Source organism: Nothobranchius furzeri, chromosome 2 (genome assembly GCF_043380555.1).
Source record: "Nothobranchius furzeri strain GRZ-AD chromosome 2, NfurGRZ-RIMD1, whole genome shotgun sequence".
Taxonomy (NCBI): Eukaryota; Metazoa; Chordata; class Actinopteri; order Cyprinodontiformes; family Nothobranchiidae; genus Nothobranchius; species Nothobranchius furzeri.
In genome coordinates, this window is record NC_091742.1 from 12,559,755 (window position 1) to 12,580,240 (window position 20,486).

Consider the following 20,486-nt stretch of genomic DNA (forward strand, 5'->3'; position numbering starts at 1 on the left):
TGTCCAGATTTTTATACAATGTTCACAGATTTAAGTTTTTTTTTTTTTTTTTTTTTTGCTATTTAGCATTATTTTTCTCTATTCTTCACTTACTTTTTGTGCTTTATTTGCTTGTTGGTGCTTTTTGCTTCTACATCTTTCAAGACATTCAGCTCGTTTTAACAGTTTTGCTTTGTTTCAGCTTCAGTTAACCCCGGGTTTCCACGGGAGCCGTCAGCAGCACGTTACTGCAGCAGCACGTCTTGCTCGCGTAAACTGCTGCTTGGCCCTTCCCACGAGACGCGAAGCAGCAGGAGAGCAGCTGTCACCGACCGAGCACGAAGTCACACGAGTGACTTCGTCAGTAAACACAACAACAAGCAGGAGAAAATTACAACATGGTTTGTGTTTTATGTTCTGTCCGTTTTATAATCGCCAATACGGACCTGAAAAACAACGGAGACCGCTAGCTAGGTGATAACTTCTCACGGGGACGCGCAGTTAGTAACCTTTTTTAAAAGTAAAGCAACCAGAAAGCAGTACGTTCTTTATTCTGAAAATCTCAGTAGCTTCTCTCCTTTTCCGCGTCCGATTTCCTGTCTTTCCTTCCCCAAAAATGTCGAACTTGACCCGTTTCAGAGGCGTCGCGCGTAGAAAATAGAACCGGCGCGTAAAGGCCGCGACATGCTGCTTCTGAGACGCGGCCGACTCGCGCTGCTGACGGCTGCTGACGGCTCCAATGGAAAAGGTTCTGTTGACCACAGCGGTTCCTATCAGCAGCTATGACGTGCTGCTGCAGTAACGTGCTGCTGACGGCTCCCGTGGAAAGCCGGGGTAAGCTGTTCAGCAGCTTCAGCAGCTTCAGCTTACAGTTTCAGCTATCCAGCATTCAAACAGCATTTGTGCAATAAATGCAATTTTTCTAGTTATTATTCTGCTTCCGTACACTTTTTGAACCTCTTCTTCTCCTTCAAATTTTTAGCTATTTCAACAATTTTATATCAAGACGTTCAGCTCGTTAAGCTCTTTCCGGCTATTGCTTTTGGCATTGATATCTTTAAAATTTTTCGAGTTATTAAGCTTTTTCTGTGAAAAAATTCCCATTGAAATGAATGGGATTGGTCAATTTTCAGCAAATTCCTATCACCTTTTTGACCTCAAACTCTATAGGGTTCCTTTTAACTTAGAGACTTCATTCAAAGTTTAACAAACTCACAAGACTTTCCATTTACGATATTAAAGAGGCTTTTTGATATCTTTTATGGTTTTTCTAAAACCGCAGGTAGAAGTTGAGGTACGACTTGAAAATTTCAGAAAAAAATCACAAAAGTTATAATGGGGAAAGATAGGAGCAGTGACCCTCCCTTGCTCCATTTCCGGCGTTGTCCCGAGAGAACCGTAGGTCCGATTGAAATGAGACACACGCTGGCTTACAGCTAACAATTATACCTTCGTTTTGAGCTATAATTCATGACTGTACTCCAAACATTGTGGCCGTACGGTTCATTTGTTTGAGAAAATTCAAATTTAAAAAAATGTCTCTCACCACTCTACCCGCACTCTGTTTTGAACTTCACATCTTCTGTGAACAGCTCTTTACTAACCCCAGACCGTTTGGACCACCAAAACAAATTATAACTCAAAAAGTAGAAATTTTTGTCAGCTTTTCAGAATGGGTTTCATTTTCTCTGTAAGTGTTACCGTTCTTTCGCTACAAGCCTCAGAAGGACGAGAGACCCAGATTCTCGCTCATTGAAACCCATGTTAAAGGAACAGAGATTTTCTCCTCAGTTCGGCTTCAGACAGTTCATGGTAGGCACATAAAAATCGGCACAGATGATCATCAAAGTCTTATGCCACTCATGCTTTTTGAAATTTTCAAATCAGTGCAGTACTTTTCGAATGGTGATGAGAGGTCTGACAGGTCCAATTTCACTTCTGAGGGACAGATTTAAAGGCTTCTCTCGTTAACAGGAGCATAGGCGGAGATCCCGGGGGGACGGGGGGGAAGCGCCCCCCCCCTCACACAAAGTTGTCCCCCCCCCACAAAAGTTATTATAAATGTATAAATGCTATCAGTAAACCTGTATTGTCTTCTAAAACCACAACATAAAAGTTAGTCTGCAAAACAATGTGTTTTTAATTGTTGAGAAATTATAGTCCACCCCTACCCCCCCCAATTCCTCAAGTTGGTACGGTCGTTCCACACGCGCCGTTTCCAACGGGCGGGGCTGCCGGCTTTGCCTCGCTCACAGCTTCACAGCACCCCTCAGGCTCACAGGAAGCGGGAATCAAAAAGCCAGCGGTTTCCAGCAGTAAGTCAATTATCTCAAGCTTGTTCTACAAACTTAAATATGTATGTCAAATGTGTTCATAAATGATGCAGGAAGATGGTTTTTAAGTGTCTTAATGGTCTTGGGCCTTCTTATCTATCAGAACTGCTTTTACAATATGAACCCTCGAGGACTCTGCGCTCCTCTGGCAGGCGTCTCCTGGTCATCCCTAAAGTCAGGACACAAACTCACGGCGAGGCGTCCTTCCAGTGTTATGGCCCTCGCCTCTGGAACGAGCTGCCAGAGGACCTCAGGGCCGCAGAGAACGTTCATGTTTTTAAGTCAAGACTCAAGACCCATCTTTTTAGGTTAGCTTTTATCTAAATATTTACTACAGTTTTATTTCTCGTTTTACATGATTATATTTTATTACTTGCTTTGCATGTTCTATATGATTATATTTTAGCACAGTTGTATTATTTAAATTATTATTTTACTGTCTATGATTTTATTTATTACTTATTTTCTAATTGTTGTCATTTATATTAGCTCTTTTATTACATTTTTACTCATTTTAATCCAGTGTTTCCTCTGTGGGGGCCCTCTGCCCCGGGAGCGGTGGTCGACTGTAGCTTCCTGGGTGCTCTATAGGTGGGGGTCTATGCTACCCCTCCACTGAGCGCCCTGACTTAGTGTGGAAGACCTGATGCTGCCGGGACAGACGGCTCCTCTGATGGCGTTTCCTTGCGTTACCATACTTGGCTCATCTGGACTCAGCCTAATATAATTTTTACCCGTGTGTGTGTGTGTGTGAGTCTGTGTGTGTGTGCATGTGATTGCATGTTTGTTAATGTTTTTAACCTGTTATGGGAATCTGGGGTCATTTTGTAAAGCACTTTGAATAACACTTTGTTTGTGTCATGGTGTGGTCGAGTCTTTTGACCCACGACATGCAGAATCACGAAAGAGACAAGGTGAGTAAAAATAATATATAATTTATTGAGGTTGATGAGGCTGGGGAGACGTCGGAGGGGGACGGTTCTGGCAGCGTTCTGAGATAGAGAACAAGAATGAGAAATGTAATGCAAACGGGGAAGGTGCGATCGAATAGAGGCTTACAGATTCCAGGAAGGTAGTGGAGCGCGGAGAGGAGGGCGTGTCAGGTCTGAGTGGTAGCTGGTGGAGGAGGCTGGGAGCTGAGCACCGGTTCCAAGAGCGGGCAGGTGAGCGCAGGAGAGCAGGCGGCCAAGAGAAGCGGTGTGGCTGGTGGACAGGAGATCCAGAGGCTCCGTGTAGTAACTGGTGAGAGTGCAGGTTGAAGAGCTGGTAACAGGCAGATGATGAGAGTACCTGGGCGGGAGAATGGAGGAACGGGACAGATGATGACGAGGCTTAAAACAGGCAGAACAGGATGCAGAATAATCCGAAACAGGTCTAGAGCTGTAGTAAACTACCCAATGTGAGTACCCAATGTGAGTAATCATCCAGCACTGGTGAATTGTCACACCGCTCCTTAAATCCCCTGCGAGCTGATGAGGGAATTTGCAGCAGCTGCTCTCCGGGCGCACCCACCTGCAAACAGGAAAACTCAGAGCGTTTAGCTACACCCATTGTGACAGTACCCCCCCCTCAAAGGCCGCCACCCGGCGGCCAGGCAGAGGAGGAGGAGGAGGAGGACCGCGCTGCATCAAAGTCCCGGATGAGGGACGGGTCGTTGATCCAAGATGCTGGAATCCATTGCCGATGTTCCGGACCATAGCCCACCCAATCGACCAAGAACTGGCGGCCCTGACCGCGGGGTCTGGCCTCAAGGAGGCGCCGGACACGATAACCGAGATCGCCGTTAGACAGACGAACAGGAGGAGGAGCAGGGGCTGGGGAAGGACACAATGGACTCGATGAGACGGGCTTAAGGAGGGAGACGTGAAAAACAGGGTGGACCTTCAGGGAGGAGGGCAGCGAGAGACGAACTGACCAAGGGTTGATGACTTTGCTGATGGAGTAGGGACCGATAAACCAGGGAGAGAGCTTCTTGCTTGTGTCCTTCAATTTAATGTCTCTGGTTGACAGCCAGACCTGTTGCCCAACAGTGTAAGGAGGAGCGGGACGACGGTGGCGGTCTGCCAACCGTCGGTTGCGATCAGCAGTTCGCTGGAGGGCCGCACGGGTCTGGGTCCACGTCCTTTTTGCTCTGCGAATGAACTGGGGTACTGTGATAGTGGGGGGAAGATCTGAAGGGAAAAGTGGAGGTTGGTAGCCCAGAGATGATTCGAAAGGTGACTGACCTGCCGCTGAGGAAACGTGGGTGTTGTGAGCATACTCAATCCAGGGCAGTTGGGTACTCCAGCTGGAAGGGCTGGCGGAGCACACACAACGGAGCATGGCTTCGAGCTCCTGGTTGAGCTGCTCACACTGGCCGTTAGTTTGGGGGTGGTAACCGGAGCTCAGAGAAACCGTGGCTCCCAGGGAGGCAGCAAACTCCTTCCAGACTCTCGAGAGGAACTGGGGGCCACGGTCGGACAAGATCTCGTCCGGGATGCCGTGAAGTCGGAAGACGTGCTTGACCAGAAGTTCAGCGGTTACTGAGGAGGAAGGCAGAGATTTTAGTGGGACGAAATGACAAGCCTTAGAGAATCTGTCAATGATGGTAAGTATGACTGAGAATCCCTTTGAGGGGGGTAGACCGGTGACAAAATCGAGGGCGATGTGAGACCAGGGACGAGAGGGAATGGAAAGGGGACGGAGTAGTCCGGCGGGAGGCTGGTTCTCTGATTTATTGCGGGCACAGACCTGACAAGCCTTGACGTACTCCTTGATGTCCTTGAACATGGATGGCCACCAGAAGGACCGGCGGATCAGAGCGAGGGTGCGGGCCACTCCCGGGTGGACAGAGAATCTAGCTGTGTGGGCCCAGTGGATTACAGCGCTTCGGACCTGCTGGGGCACGTATAGCTTGTGGGGCGGTCCTTTACCTGGGCCGGGGTCCGTTCCTTGGGCATCCAGGACCTTCTGTGTGATCTCCCAGGTGATTGCCCCGAGCACACAGGATGAAGGAAGGATGGTTGCAGGTTCTTGATCCTTGTCGGATGCATATTGTCGGGACAGGGCGTCGGGTTTGACGTTCTTTGTGCCTGGACGAAAGGAGATGACAAAATTGAACCGGGTGAAGAACAGAGACCAGCGAGATTGCCTGGGGTTTAGTCTTTTAGCCTCCTTGAGATAGGCAAGGTTCTTATGGTCAGTCCAGATCACTATGGGGTGCTCAGCTCCCTCCAGCCAATGGCGCCACTCCTCAAGGGCCAATTTCACCGCTAGCAGTTCCCGGTCCCCCACATCATAGTTTTTCTCCGCCGGGGTCAGTTTTCCAGAGAAAAAGGCACAGGGATGAAGTTGGTTATCAGAGGGGGAGATTTGAGAGAGAACGGCACCTACACCCGAATCGGAAGCGTCCACTTCAAGGGTAAACTGGCGAGCAGGGTCGGGGCGAGAGAGGACGGGGGCTTGAGTGAAACGGTCCTTCAACTCAAGAAAGGCGTTGTTTGCAGCCTCGGACCAGACAAAAGGGTGTTTAGTGGAGGTCAACTGGGTGAGTGGTGAGGCCACTTGACTGTAGCCACGAATAAAACGTCGGTAGAAATTGGCGAAGCCGAGGAAACGCTGCAATTGCTTGCGGGTGGTAGGGGTCGGCCATTCTCGGACCGCTTCCACCTTCTCGGGATCTGTCCGTAAGCGCCCACTCTCCAGAATGAAACCCAGGAACTTGACTGAAGGGGCATGGAACACACATTTCTCCGCTTTAACAAAAAGGCGGTTTTCAAGGAGGCGTTGCAGGACTGCTCGGACATGTTGGTAGTGTTCAGATGGGGTGTTGGAGAAGATCAATATGTCATCCAGGTATACGGTAACAAATTTATTTATGTAGTCACTTAAAACGGAGTTTACCAGGGATTGAAAAACGGTGGGTGCGTTGGTAACGCCGAAGGGCATGACGAGATACTCGAAATGACCCAGGGGAGACTTGAAGGCCGTCTTCCACTCGTCTCCCTCCCGGATCCTGACGAGGTGGTAGGCATTTCGTAGGTCCAGTTTAGTGAAAATGGTTGCATTCTGGACTGGGTCAAAAGTTGAAGACAGCAGGGGTAATGGATATTTGTTTTTTACCGTGATTTGGTTGAGCCCTCTGTAATCAATGCAGGGGCGCAGGGATCCATCCTTCTTAGACACAAAGAAGAAGCCGGCTCCAAGTGGAGAAGTGGATGGGCGAATGATGCCTGCAGCCAAGGACTCAGAGATATACAGGTGCTGGCCAGTAAATTAGAATATCATCAAAAGGTTGAAAATATTTCAGTAATTCCATTCAAAACGTGAAACTTGTACATTATATTCATGCAATGCACACAGACCAATGTATTTCCAATGTTCATTACATTTAAATTTGATATTCATAAGTGACAACTAATGAAAACTCCAAATTTGGTATCTCAAAAAATTAGAATATTCTGAAAAGGCTGAATATAGAAGACACCTGCTGCCACTCTAATCAGCTGATTTACTCAAAACACCTGCAAAGGCCTTTAAAAGGTCCCTCAGTCTTGTTTTGAAGGCACCACAATCATGGGGAAGACTTCTGACTTAACAGCTGTCCAAAAGACAATCATTGACACCTTGCACAAGGAGGGCAAGACACAAAAGGTGATTGCTAAAGAAGCTGGCTGTTCGCAGAGCTCTGTGTCCAAGCACATTAACAGACAGGCGAAGGGACGGAAAAAATGTGGTAGAAAAAAGTGTACAAGCTCTAGGGATAACCGCACCCTGCAGAGAATTGTGACGACAAACCCATTCAAAAATGTGGGGGAGATCCACAAAGAGTGGACTGCAGCTGGAGTCAGCGCTTCAAGAACCACCACGAGGAGACTCATGAAAGACATGGGATTCAGGTGTCGCATTCTGTGTGTCAAGCCACTCTTGAACAAGAAACAGCGCAAGAAGCGTCTCGCCTGGGCCAAGGACAAAAAGGACTGGACTGATGCTGAGTGGTCCAAAGTTATGTTTTCTGATGAAAGCAAGTTCTGCATTTCCTTTGGAAATCAAGGACCCAGAGTCTGGAGGAAGAGCAGAGAAGCACAGAATCCACGTTGCATGAGGTCCAGTGTAAAGTTTCCACCGTCAGTGATGGTGTGGGGTGCCATGTCATCTGCCGGTGTTGGCCCACTCTGTTTCCTGAGGTCCAGGGTCAATGCAGCCGTCTACCAGGAAGTTTTAGAGCACTTCATGCTTCCTGCTGCTGACCAACTTTATGGGGATGCAGACTTCACCTTTCAACAGGACTTGGCACCTGCACACAGTGCCAAAACCACCAGCACCTGGTTCAAGGACCATGGTATCCCTGTCCTTGATTGGCCAGCAAACTCGCCTGACCTTAACCCCATAGAAAATCTATGGGGTATTGTGAAGCGGAGGATGCAATACGCTAGACCCAACAATGCAGAGGAGCTGAAGACGACTATCAGAGCAACCTGGGCTCTCATAACACCTGAGCAGTGCCACAGACTGATCGAGTCCATGCCACGCCGCATTACTGCAGTTATTGAGGCAAAAGGAGCCCCGACTAAGTATTGAGTGCTATACATGCACATTATTTTCATGTTCATTCTTTTCAGTTGGCCAACATTAGAGAAACAAACATTTTTTCATTGGCCTTTAGAATATTCTAATTTTCTGAGATACCAGATTTGATGTTTTCATTGGTTGTCACCTATAAATATCAAAATTAAACGTAATAAACATCGGAAATACATTGGTCTGTGTGCATTGCATGAATATAATGTACAAGTTTCACGTTTTGAATGGAATTACTGAAATATTTTCAACCTTTTGATGATATTCTAATTTACTGGCCAGCACCTGTAGGTGGCCATACACTCTCGTTCAGGCTTGGACAGGTTGTACAGTCTGCTGGAAGGTAGAGTGGCTCCTTGGAGGAGATCGATGCAGCAGTCGTACGGTCGATGAGGAGGTAGTGAGGCTGCTCGGTCCTTACAGAAAACTGCTTGCAGGTCGTGGTATTCAGGGGGTATTAGAGACAGGTCAGGAGGAGTGGGGGGTACGGGTGCCGGAGCCTGGGAGGACAGATTAGCAGATAAGAGACAGTGAGAGAGACAAAACGGACTCCAAGAAAGTATCTGGCTGGTCCTCCAATCAATGTGAGGGTTGTGGGTAGTGAGCCAGTCATGTCCCAGGACAATAGGTGACTGGGGTGAGGGAAAAACAAAAAATGACAATGTTTCATGGTGGTTACCCGAAACCTGCAGCTTGATGGGTACTGTTTGGTGAGTAATAGTGGTTAGGGAGCTGCCCTCCAGTGATGAGACTCTGATGGGGTTGGACAGGGGCGTCGTGGGTATTTTAAGTTGATCCACGATGTTCAGGTCAAGCAGGTTCCTCTCGCACCCGGAGTCCACTAGGGCTTTAGCGGGAATACTCTGCTGGTTAAAAAGGATGGAACAGGTTAACAGGCACCGAGATATCTTAGAATCAAGATTTCCACCCACCAATAATCTCGGTCCTACTGGTGGGCTCTCCCTTTTGGACGAACGGGGCAGTTGATCAGGAAATGTCCGGACAGCCCACAATAAAGACACAGCCGAGAGGTGATCCGACGCTGCTTCTCCTCCGGAGTCAGACCGGCCCGGCCTATCTGCATGGGCTCCTCGTGGTTGGTTGGGGCCGAGGCTGGGCTGACTGGTGGCGATGAGTGGGTCGGCCGGTTGGGATGAAGTGGCTGGAAACACTGTTGGGAACGTGGTTGATGAGTCTTAAGCCTCTTCTCTATCCGTACTGCAAGACTGATTAGGTCCTCCAGGTTCTCTGGTTCAGGACAGTACGCGAGCTGATCCTGAATTCTCTCACTGAGAGCCTGGGTGAATGCTCCCTTCAATGAGTCGGCATCCATACTGGAAGTAGTGGCCAGCGTCCTGAAACTTATGGCAAAATCCTGAACTGTTTGTTTACCTTGTTTAAGGTTCCAGATGGTCCTCGATATTTCTGCTGGGGTTTCTGTGTGGTCAAAATTTAGTTTAAATTCTGACAGGAATTCGCGCAGTGTACCTTTAATGAATGACGGGTCTCTGCGTCTAGCCTCCGCCCATTGTAATGCACGGCCCCGAAGCAGACCAATTATGTGCGAAATTTTTATCTGATCAGTGCAAAACACTTCAGGGTAGGTTTCAAAATGTAACGTGCACTGAAACAGAAAACCCCGTACCTGCTCAGGCTCACCGCTGTAGGTGACAGATGGGGAGGATTCTGGGACCCGGAAGTGCAGACGAGACGTTGGAAGCGTTTGAACGGGGGTTTCTTGGGCAGCCGATGAAGGCGCAGGAGGAGAGATCTTTTCGTGGAGTTGCCGGATAAGACTCTCCAGTTGGAACAAATGCTGATTGGTGTTAGCTTGCTCATCATGGAGGGACCGAATGGAGCTCTCGTGTTGGGACAGAGTTGTGGCGAGATCAGGCGGATGTGATTCAGCGAGTGGGTCTGTGTTTTGGCTGGATGATTCTGTCATGGTGTGGTCGAGTCTTTTGACCCACGACATGCAGAATCACGAAAGAGACAAGGTGAGTAAAAATAATATATAATTTATTGAGGTTGATGAGGCTGGGGAGACGTCGGAGGGGGACGGTTCTGGCAGCGTTCTGAGATAGAGAACAAGAATGAGAAATGTAATGCAAACGGGGAAGGTGCGATCGAATAGAGGCTTACGGATTCCAGGAAGGTAGTGGAGCGCGGAGAGGAGGGCGTGTCAGGTCTGAGTGGTAGCTGGTGGAGGAGGCTGGGAGCTGAGCACCGGTTCCAAGAGCGGGCAGGTGAGCGCAGGAGAGCAGGCGGCCAAGAGAAGCGGTGTGGCTGGTGGACAGGAGATCCAGAGGCTCCGTGTAGTAACTGGTGAGAGTGCAGGTTGAAGAGCTGGTAACAGGCAGATGATGAGAGTACCTGGGCGGGAGAATGGAGGAACGGGACAGATGATGACGAGGCTTAAAACAGGCAGAACAGGATGCAGAATAATCCGAAACAGGTCTAGAGCTGTAGTAAACTACCCAATGTGAGTACCCAATGTGAGTAATCATCCAGCACTGGTGAATTGTCACACCGCTCCTTAAATCCCCTGCGAGCTGATGAGGGAATTTGCAGCAGCTGCTCTCCGGGCACACCCACCTGCAAACAGGAAAACTCAGAGCGGTTAGCTACACCCATTGTGACAGTTTGAAAAGCGCTTTAGAAATAAAATTTCATTGATTGATTGATTGAGAGACACAGGACAGGAAAATAGTTCAATAAAAACAAGAAAACAAAACATAGTGTTGAAAAGTAAAATGTAGGTAGATTTATCTCCACTACACACATGTAATATTTATACATTTGATACAATTCAGATCACCTTCAAAACTCAGTCACACACCCAGGGCCGTTTCAAGACATTTTGGAGGCCAAGGCAAAATGACCCCCCCCCCCCACACACACACACACACACACACACTAAATATCATACAAGAGAATTAAAGAGAATTTAAGGTGAAGCGCTTGCACATACTGTGTTGTGTGGTTTGTTCTGTGTGTAGAAACACGTTCAATTTGATTGACCGTCAGAAGGTGGGAAAGTGCCCCGCTCCCACCCAGCCCCCTGATTGGTTGAGAGAGGTCAATCATCTTCTGGCTAAATGGAATTACACACCCACACATGTGAGACATCAAATCGATCGGCTAGGCCTAAGGAAACCATCCATCCGTCCAACCAACCAACACACCAAACAACCATCCATCCATCCATCCATCCAACCAACCAACCAACCAACCAACCAACACACCAACCAACCAACCAACCAACCAGCCAACACACCAACCAACCAACCAACCAACCAACCAACCAGCTCTATACACTTAAAACTCTATACACTTACAACTAGCAGCATTGCTGACATTTTAACACTAATCAGAAGGCAGGAACCGCCCCCTCCTCCTTCATTGCTCTCTCATTGGCTGAGAGTTTTCAATCGTCTTCTGCCTAAAAGGAAATGTGCACCCACACGTATGGTTCATCAATTCAACCTGCTTGGTCCCAGGAGTCTTGTATTAACTTGATATTGTGCTCTGCATTTCCATGGCAACGTGCTTAGCAACAACATTTAACAACATTTTAGACACAACTGTATCAACATACTTTAATATAGAAATGTTATTCAAAGTTTAAATGACTCATGTGTTATTGTACATAGCTTTATTAATGCAGACTTCTGTCATCTGTTACCATGGCAACACAAGGAACTACAAATCACTTTAACCAAGTCTCATAGGAATGAATATAAAAAGAAGAATATTGAGCCATTAACAGACTCCTGTTTTTGAATTGTTTGTACTTAAAACTAGAAATAAGTTCAATTTCATTGACCGTCAGAAGGTGGGAAAGTGCCCCGCTCCCTCCCAGCTCCCTTATTGGTTGAGAGAGGTCAATCATCTTCTGGCTAGATGGAATTACACACCCACGCATGTGAGGCATCAAATTGATCGGCTTGGCCTAAGGAATCCATCCATCTACATATAAATCCATGCATGCTTCTATCTATCCATCCATCCATCCAATAAACCATCTAACATCCATCCAACAATCCATCCGTTATTTCATTCATCCAACTCTTCATCCATCCCATATCAAATCTGAACTTATGTTCATCTATCAGTTTCAGATATCAGCAAATATTTCTAAATTCACAGTCCAGCCAATTGTAAAAATGTACCCGTTAAACTATTCTCATTCAAATGCCAGCTGTTTAATGTTTCAAATTTCGAGTTTTTGATAAATGTTCAAAGGTTACATTTGTCTGCTGTTTAGCATTTTGATCCATTCTTCGCCTATATTCTGAGCTACATTACGCTTGTTGGTGATTTTTGCTTCTACATCTTTAAATACATTCAGCTCATTTTGACAGTTCTGCTTTGTTTCAGCTTCGGCTCAGCTGTTCGGCGGCTTCAGCTTACAGTTTCAGCTATCCAGCATTCAAACAGCATTTGTGCAACAAATGCAATTTTTCTAGTTAGAAAATAGGTTTGTCTAGTTTTTCATATTAAATGTCAGTTACATAGCCTATAAGCCACATAGGCTATTTAATAATGATATAAATCATGTCCATAGTTAACTCATGATTAATCACAAACAGCCGCTTATTAAAAAAAAATTCTTACTTTACATTGACGGTGTTTTTGTCCTTCCTGTTTTTGTGATATTTAAAGGAGCATGGGGCAGGAATTGTCCAAAAACAAGAAGTAAATAGGATACATGTTCATTCTTGTGAAGCTTATGGGTGATGACGCATTTTAAACTAAAAAGAATGATGAAACCAGTTCATCATTCCATTTTGTTAAACAGGCTGTGTGCTGCAAAATGCAAAACATTCCTGATCCGAATTTCCCGCGCTGTTTTACGGATGTGACGTTAATTGACACTTCAAGTGCGTTCTCGACAAGGTTCAAACCCGGAAAAACATTTAGAAGCTTGCTAGGTGGCGGTAATGCATCTTTCACTACTAGCCACGTTAAAACCCCAAACAGAAGAGGAAGAACCCTGGAAATGGATTCTACAACTAGCAAAAGACCAAGCGCAACTCAAAGCCCACTAAAGAGTGGCACTAGCGGCATCTTGAGAGTCAAAAAGAAAATATAAAAGTCGGTCAGGGACCCGAATATGTATTGGGTACGCTCTGGAAGAATGAGGCTGGTTCAACTCAATTTGGGCCTGAAAAGGATGCTAGTCACTAGAAGTGTTAGCTGGTCTCCTTATGTCTGCTGTAGGTTTCAGTAACGAGTAGGTAAACATATCAGAGCTGTATCTGCACAATTTAAGAAAAGAAAATAAAACCTATGGATTTAGATAATGCTGATTTAGGTAATCTAACAAATCTTTGTGCAGATGAACAAGAAACTTATCTAAGCTAACGGTGTTTAGCATATGGCGTCCTGATCAGTTTGAAAAAGCTAAAAGCAACTAATGGGCTCGACACACGGGAGGCGACATCGCCTCTCCTCCATTCATTTTCAATGAGACATGCGCGACAAAGCGATAATCGCGGGGCTCTCTCCTACCAAGCGAAACGCGAAAAACGTGCGTGTGAAAGTTTGCACTCATGCACGTGTCGTGCACGTACGACCCAGCAACGCGATCCCAGAAAGTTGAAACATTTTCAACTTTTCATCGCTGTCGCTCGGACGAGGACCAATCAACGGAGGTTTCATTCACTGACCAATGAGCGGACAGGATGCTCCGCACATCTCCGAGCAAACATGAAGGAGAAGTTGATTATTATTATGTTTTATATAGTAAAATCAGAAGTAAGATTTCACATAATTCTAGCAGCACCTTGTGAAACATCATATCTACCACTTTTTTAACTCTGAACCGCTTAAACAACCTTAATTCCCTCCAACCTGACACAGCCAAACAAAACTACGGAAGTTTCCATTTCGCCATGGAACAGAACGCGTAGACGGCTTTGCCGCTGGCCGCTGCCGCGGATCGCCTCCCGTGTGACAGGTAATAAAAGCGACGGCGACAAACTTCGCTGATCGCGGTCGTTTGTCGCCTCCCGTGTGTCGAGCCCATAAGGAGTAATCGGATCACTTCTACGTTTTGTGGACGACACACCGCATGTGTTTGGAGATAAATCATACCCGCATTACACAGTATGCCTGTCTGACAGACTTAGTCAGTCAGACAGTAGTGCTGGGTATCAATTCAAATTTCCAGAATCTATTCGATTCCGATTCTTGAGATTTAGAATCGATTATCACTATCTAATACGATCGATTCCGATCCGATATCGATTCAATTCAGGTCATCAATTTAAAAACATTTTTGCAGTTACCTTAATTCCATGACTGCATAGTTGTGCAGTATATTGATAATATTGACATTCAATGATAAATTAATGTAATATTGGCCATTAAAAACAGTTGTAAGCACCAGTTCCTCTCCAAGAATGTCAAGTGTTTCCAGTGTTTTCTAGGACATCATTAAATTCAGATGTTAGGAATTCAGCCAAATGCTATTGCTGTTGAAAGCAAATGCCATTTTTATTCAAATAAGTTTAACCATATGAAAAAAGATATTATTTGCCAGTGCAAATGTAAACAGAAACAGAAAGCTTAAAATTAACTGCTTTCATTTTACTTTGTGCAAATAGAAATTAAAAGGTACAGAACCTTAAACAACTGTTTCACAGTCTTGTGCAAAAACTTAAATACTTCAAGTATCCAGAAACATTCAAATGCCGTTAAAAGTACAAAAATGTAAACTTGTGAAAAGTGAAAACTGAAAGGCATTCCATATTAATGTACAAACAAAATTGAACAGGAAATTAAACTTGACTAAAGACAGACTGTGTAAACTGTCCTCTTATGAACATCACTTGGGAATGGTAAGATTCTTCTGCAGGAAAAGTAGCTGATTCACATGACCAGGGGTGACAGCTTCTTTTTGCAGTGATTATATCACCTGCAGTTGAAAAAACCCTCTCAGATGCGACACTGGTCCCAACGCGCTGTGCCGCTCCCTGTGCTCTCTGCTCAAAAGAGTCCATAAATGATGTCATATAGGTAGAAAACTTTTTTCCGGCTCCCCTGCGCCTCTCGATGGGGGCGGGGGGCCTTTCTGGTTGCAGACCCCTTGGGGTTCCTGTGTTCTGGGGCAGCGCCTGGATCTCTGGGACTTGGAGCTCCCCCCGTCTCCTGCGCATCTTAGAGGGGCGGATCTGTGGTCCCTCACACTCTCTGTTGGATGCTCCTATAGAGAAACCTTACATAAACAAGCGCGTGTACACACACAGGTGCTCACATGGTGCTCTCAAAAGTATGGGCTTGGGAACGTTAAACACAGGTCTTAAGACTATGGTGAGCACTTAATGCACTGTGATTTATTATCGTGATTCTTCAGTTAAGCAATGTTGATTATTTATTTCTTCATCAAGTTGACGCAGTGATAGCTAGATCTTGTTGTATTGTTGTTGTGTCCCTTTTTTCTTTTTTTTTTGTCTTTTTCTGCAGGTCTAGAAGCAGACTCTTGTTCATTGTTTATTTTTGTGGAACCCCCCCCCCTCCCCACCTTTTCTTTTCCTTTCTCTTTCACCTCTGTCTCCGTGTCTGGTCGGAATTACAATGCATTCAACAACAATAACAATAAAGTTTTAAGTATCAGGCGTGACATTAAAAGCAAACACTTTGATGCTCCACCTGAGAGTAAATCTGTAAGGCTTGTCACCAGCATTCAGATATCAATTCTGCTTGCTTCACAGCCAGACAGGACACGGTAAAAAAAAAAAAAAAAAAAAAAAAAAAAAAAAAGGCTTTACTGAGTGTCCCGTTATTTCTAAAACTCTGATTTTTCTCTGATAGAGTGATTGGAACAGATACTTCTTTGTCACAAAAAACATTCATGAAGTTTGGTTCTTTAATGTCTTTATTATGGGTTAACAGAGAAAAGTGATCACATTTGCTGGGTCACAAATATACATACAGCAAAATGATCTAGCAATTTTGGTGACTTAGAAACGTGTCAGTGAACTGAGCTTCATAGCATGGCCTCTTAACTTCTTGTGAGTGATTATGAGTGACTACAGCTGGTGACTTCTCTTAGGCCAGGTAAATAGGGCTCATTGGATACAAACGCCCACAAACGCTAAAATGGGAAAGTCAAAGGAGCTCAGCATGGATCTGAAAAAGCGAATTATTGACTTGAATAAGTCAGGAAAGTCACTTGGGGCCATTTCAAAGCAGCTGCAGGTCCCAAGAGCAACAGTGCAAACAATTGTTTTTAAGTATAAGGTGCATGGCACTGTTTCATCACTGCCAAGATCAAGAAGAAAACGCAAGCTATCACCTGCTGCTGAGAGAAAATTGGTCAGGAGGGTAAAGAGTGAACCAAGAATCACCAAAAAGCAGATCTGCCAAGAATTAGTAGCTGCTGGAACACAGGTGTCATTGTCCACAGTCAAACTTGTTTTGCATCTCCATGGACTGAGAGGCTGCCGTGCAAGAAGGAAGCTCTTGCTCCAAAAGCGGCACCTTGAGGCTCGACTGAAGTTTGCTGCTGATCACAAGGACAAAGATAAGACCTTCTGGAGGAAAGTTCTGTGGTCAGACGAAACGAAAATCGAGCTTTTTGGCCACAATGCCCAGCAATATGTTTGGAGGAGAAAAGGTGAGGCCTTTAACCCCAAGAACACCATGCCTACAGTCAAGCATGGTGGTGGGAATATTATGCTGTGGGGCTTTTTTGCTGCCAATGGAACTGGTGCTTTACAGAGAGTAAATGGGATAATGAAGAAGGAGGATTACCTTCACATTCTTCAACATAACCTAAAATCATCAGCACGAAGGTTGGGTCTTGGGCGCAGTTGGGTGTTCCAACAGGACAATGACCCCAAACACACATCAAAAGTGGTAAAGGAATGGCTAAATCAGGCTAGAATAAGGGTTTTAGAATGGCCTTCCCAAAGTCCTGACTTAAACCCCATTGAAAACATGTGGACAGTGCTGAAGAAACAAGTCCATGTCAGAAAGCCATCAAATTTAACTGAACTTCACCAATTCTGTCAAGAGGAGTGGTCAAAGATTCAACCAGAAGCTTGTGGATGGCTACCAAAAGCGCCTAATTGAAGTGAAAATGGCTAAGGGGCATGTAACCAAATATTAGCACTGCTGTACGTATATTTGTGACCCAGCAAATGTGATCACTTTTCTCTGTTAACCCATAATAAAGACATTAAAGAACCAAACTTCATGAATGTTTTTGTGACAAAGAAGTATCTGTTCCAATCACTCTATCAGAGAAAAATTAGAGTTTTAGAAATAACGGGACACTCAGTAGAGCCATTATATTATATTTTTTACAAGTGTATGTAAACTTCTGACCACAACTGTAGCTAAATCACCCAAGAAAAGATTCCCATCTGAACATCTGAGCTGGACACTGCTCAGCACAGCTCGCTCTCAGCGCATATGTGCACAGCGAGCTGAAGTTGTGGAGAGGAGCTTGGAGCGCGTCTCAGAACCAGAGCGCATGCGGGAAGGTTCCTCCCACTGAAGCGAGTGTTTTCCAAACCCGGTCTCTCAGAGAGACTTGTCACTTAGAAAATGTTCCCTGATTATGAAACTTTGGCTGAATAGTGCTTGTTCCTGTCTCCAATGTGGCAACGCATCCAGGAGCCATCTGAGGAGAAGCCCAGAATCTCTTATCCTCTCTAGCTCAGAAAGTGCATATGATTACGCACAAGCGTGACCCGTCAACGCGGTCTCACAGTAACGGGTTGGGCCTGTTCAGGTTTACGCAGACAATCTTTACATAGAATTGACTTACAGATATAAAATTAATTCAGTAAAATATAAAGCATTTTATTTAAATATCCATTCATTATTTTACAAGCACAGAGAGCCGCGTCAGATCCAGATCAGCGGGAAGATTCCTCTGAATGAATTCAGTCGGAGGAATCTTCCCGCATGCGCTCTGGTTCTGCGACGCGCTCCAAGCCCCTCTGCACATCTTCAGCTCGCTGTGTACCTTATGTAGTACACGCTGACAGTGAGCTGCGCTGAGCAGTGTCCAGCTCAGATGTTCAGATGGGAATCTTTTCTTGGGTGATTTAGCTACATCTGCGATGTGCGTAGAATAAAATGTCAGTTCGTCTGCATGCGTCGGGGCAATTCTTTCTATTCTTTCTCCTTCAAAATAAACGGTCAAATACGGGAACTGTCCGGTCAACACAACACAAGCCCTGCTTTTAACTGTTCTGTTTTCTTGTGAAAATTGTTGCAAAGAGATATAATTTAACTTGATTAACACCAGAGCCAGGCGCACTGCGCCGTTATCTCCGTCACTGTAAATGAGGGAAAAACAAATTGGTCGGATCCTTTTCTGAACTTCCCCACTTACAAAGTTTAATTACAACAATCAAACATGACAGAGCCTGGATTTTTATTCTGAACAGTCTAAACGTGTTTTAAAAAGAAACATATGACAAAAGTGGCACCTGCTCAGTAAAACCACCAACAGGGTGAAAAATATCAAAATGCTGTAGGCAGAGACGGGCTACAACTTCTGGATCCATTTTATATAAATCGTTTTATTGATTATCGTCTTATGAAAGATAACTTTGACGTACACGAGCGACCGGTACTGGCTGCTGTCACCTGTTGTGAGCAGCTCTCTGCTGTCTGAGGGTAGGCCCCGCCCACAAAGCCCGGCTGCTGTGGCTCCCAGTGTTTTCTTTACTGTGGGAAACAGGTAATAATGGCTCTTTGATGGGAACAGGTTGCTGACCTCTGGTTTAGGTGTTTCAATTTTTTTTAATGAATTCGATTAAAAATAAAGGAGCCCGGCCCGTGTCCGAGGTAATTACACAGTCATTGGCCCGAGGGCCGTCGGGCCGGGCCGACCTGAGGGCCTAGGGCTTCAGTGCAAGGCTCTACTACAAGTTATGGCATGTGTCAATTCAGATACCATAAAATATTCAACAAAAAATCAAGATGCTGGAGGCTGTATTCTGAGAAGGTGGCAAAAGTCTACTACATCCCAGAGATCCAAACCATGATCGTCAACCAACGTTTGACAAGCAAGAAAGGTCTTCCTCGACGCTACAAGCTAAGGCCTGAGGATCCAAGGCGTTACGGTTTGCTGTCCGGAGTCCCTGCACCATCAACAGAGGAACTTCTACAACACCTAAGGACTCGTGGTGATGGTAAAATAAAACATTATCTGCCTTACATCTTCCACACAATAGTCTATTGCTGATTGAGTTTATTTTTTATTTACAGGTAAAACTTTGCCACAGACATAGGTGATGGGGGAGGCAAGAGAAAACCCAAAACCTTCTTTATTTGTGTTTCCTGTTTTTTTTTTTTGTTTGAAAATAAAGATATATTTTGGGGAAATAAGGACTAATAATTTAAAAATGTATGTAAAAGGCTGGAGGTAGACTTAAGTTTTTGTTGTTGTGCAGGAGTTTTAACATTTATGGTATTTTTACAAATGCAACAGAGAGTTATGCTTTAGAACACTTTATTAGAGCATCAAACAAAAATATATAAAAAACAAACTTATGTAAAATATCAAATATATACATTTATTTACAATCGTCTTGGAATAAAACCAGTGTAGTTACCATTGGGGTCAGGGAATTTTTCCCTTATCCTCCAGACCACAGCTTGGGAATACTACTCTGCACCCTCCACCAAGTTTTCCATGCTGCCATGCTACAAACTGTCTGTAAGCTGCATGGCGGAACTGTCTGTTGTCCTCACTAGGGTCCGGGTCATCATAAACTGCTCGAAACTCATTCCACAATGTTCTGGCCAGGCGAAGAACACCATTTTGCAGAATAAACTCCTCCATGTGTGGTACAGTTGAAATACATGTCTGGGGAGGCTGTTGGCAGCATTTCTTTTCCAAATCAGTTGGCATATCTCTGCAGTGGGAGCATACACACTATGAAGGTTGATTGGATGTTGGAGGTGTTGTGGCAGGTGGACCAGAGAGGGCAAGTACATCAAAGAGAACACCAGGGTCTCTGTCCAGCACCATGGTAAGGATGTCAATAGCCTGCTGAGGGTTCAGGTTCTGTATGTGTTGCTACAAAAGTGGAAAGAGATGCTACAGCAACAGTTTTTAGGATAATTTAGTGTAATTTTGTTATGCTTACACGTTCAAAGTCTTCGCTCGGAACAAAGATTCCGAACTCGAGAGAGATCTTCATCTCCAGGGTCCACAGCTGAGTGTCTCACACTTCTTCGGCCTCTGGATGCACCGCGGCCTCTAGACACACCACGGCCTCTGGATGCACCGCGGCTTTGAGATGATGGTGGGCATCTCCTTTTTGCACCACGTCTTGAGGATGCAATAGAAGGTTCAAACTCTTCCTCAGAGGATTCCTCTATCACTGAACTCTAAAGTGTATTAGAATAAAAAAAATTATACTAATATAAAAAGTACTCTTGCATATTAATCAATTTTGACACAGATCAGGTTTACATCAAGTCAAAATTTGGGCTAAACCAACAATAAACAGAAATTATGAAAACAACCATGATTATAGGAGGACTACACAGAATGCAGTGTTTATTCATGATTTCCACATAAATTATTTATATGCTTTGATATATTCATCCCATCTTGAATGGCAAAGCAATTAAAAATAA

At 45.1% G+C, this 20,486-nt stretch overlaps 1 protein-coding gene across 1 annotated transcript; it reads right to left on the minus strand.

Annotated features, from left to right (window-relative positions):
* Window positions 1–9,798: 9,798 nt before the first annotated feature.
* Window positions 9,799–19,683, minus strand: LOC139061889 (uncharacterized). Its single transcript, XM_070541823.1, has 4 exons — window positions 19,510–19,683; window positions 18,931–18,979; window positions 10,014–10,344; window positions 9,799–9,946 (listed from the first exon to the last, which is right to left on the minus strand). The coding sequence occupies exons 1-4, from the start codon at window positions 19,681–19,683 to the stop codon at window positions 9,853–9,855; spliced, it is 648 nt and encodes a 215-aa protein (XP_070397924.1). The 3' UTR covers window positions 9,799–9,852.
* Between the last annotated feature and the right edge of the window lie 803 nt (window positions 19,684–20,486).

Bases quoted from the DNA above. Each gene is read 5' to 3' on its own strand.
- LOC139061889 (XM_070541823.1), bottom strand. From the start codon at position 19,683: ATGGAGGAGTTTATTCTGCAAAATGGTGTTCTTCGCCTGGCCAGAACA. The intron at 18,980-19,509 runs GTAGTATTCCCA...TTGATGGTGCAG, and splicing joins AACTTGGTGGAGGGTGCAGA to GGACTCCGGACAGCAAACCG. The intron at 10,345-18,930 runs GTAGCGTCGAGG...CACATTGGGTAG, and splicing joins GGATCCTCAGGCCTTAGCTT to TTTACTACAGCTCTAGACCT.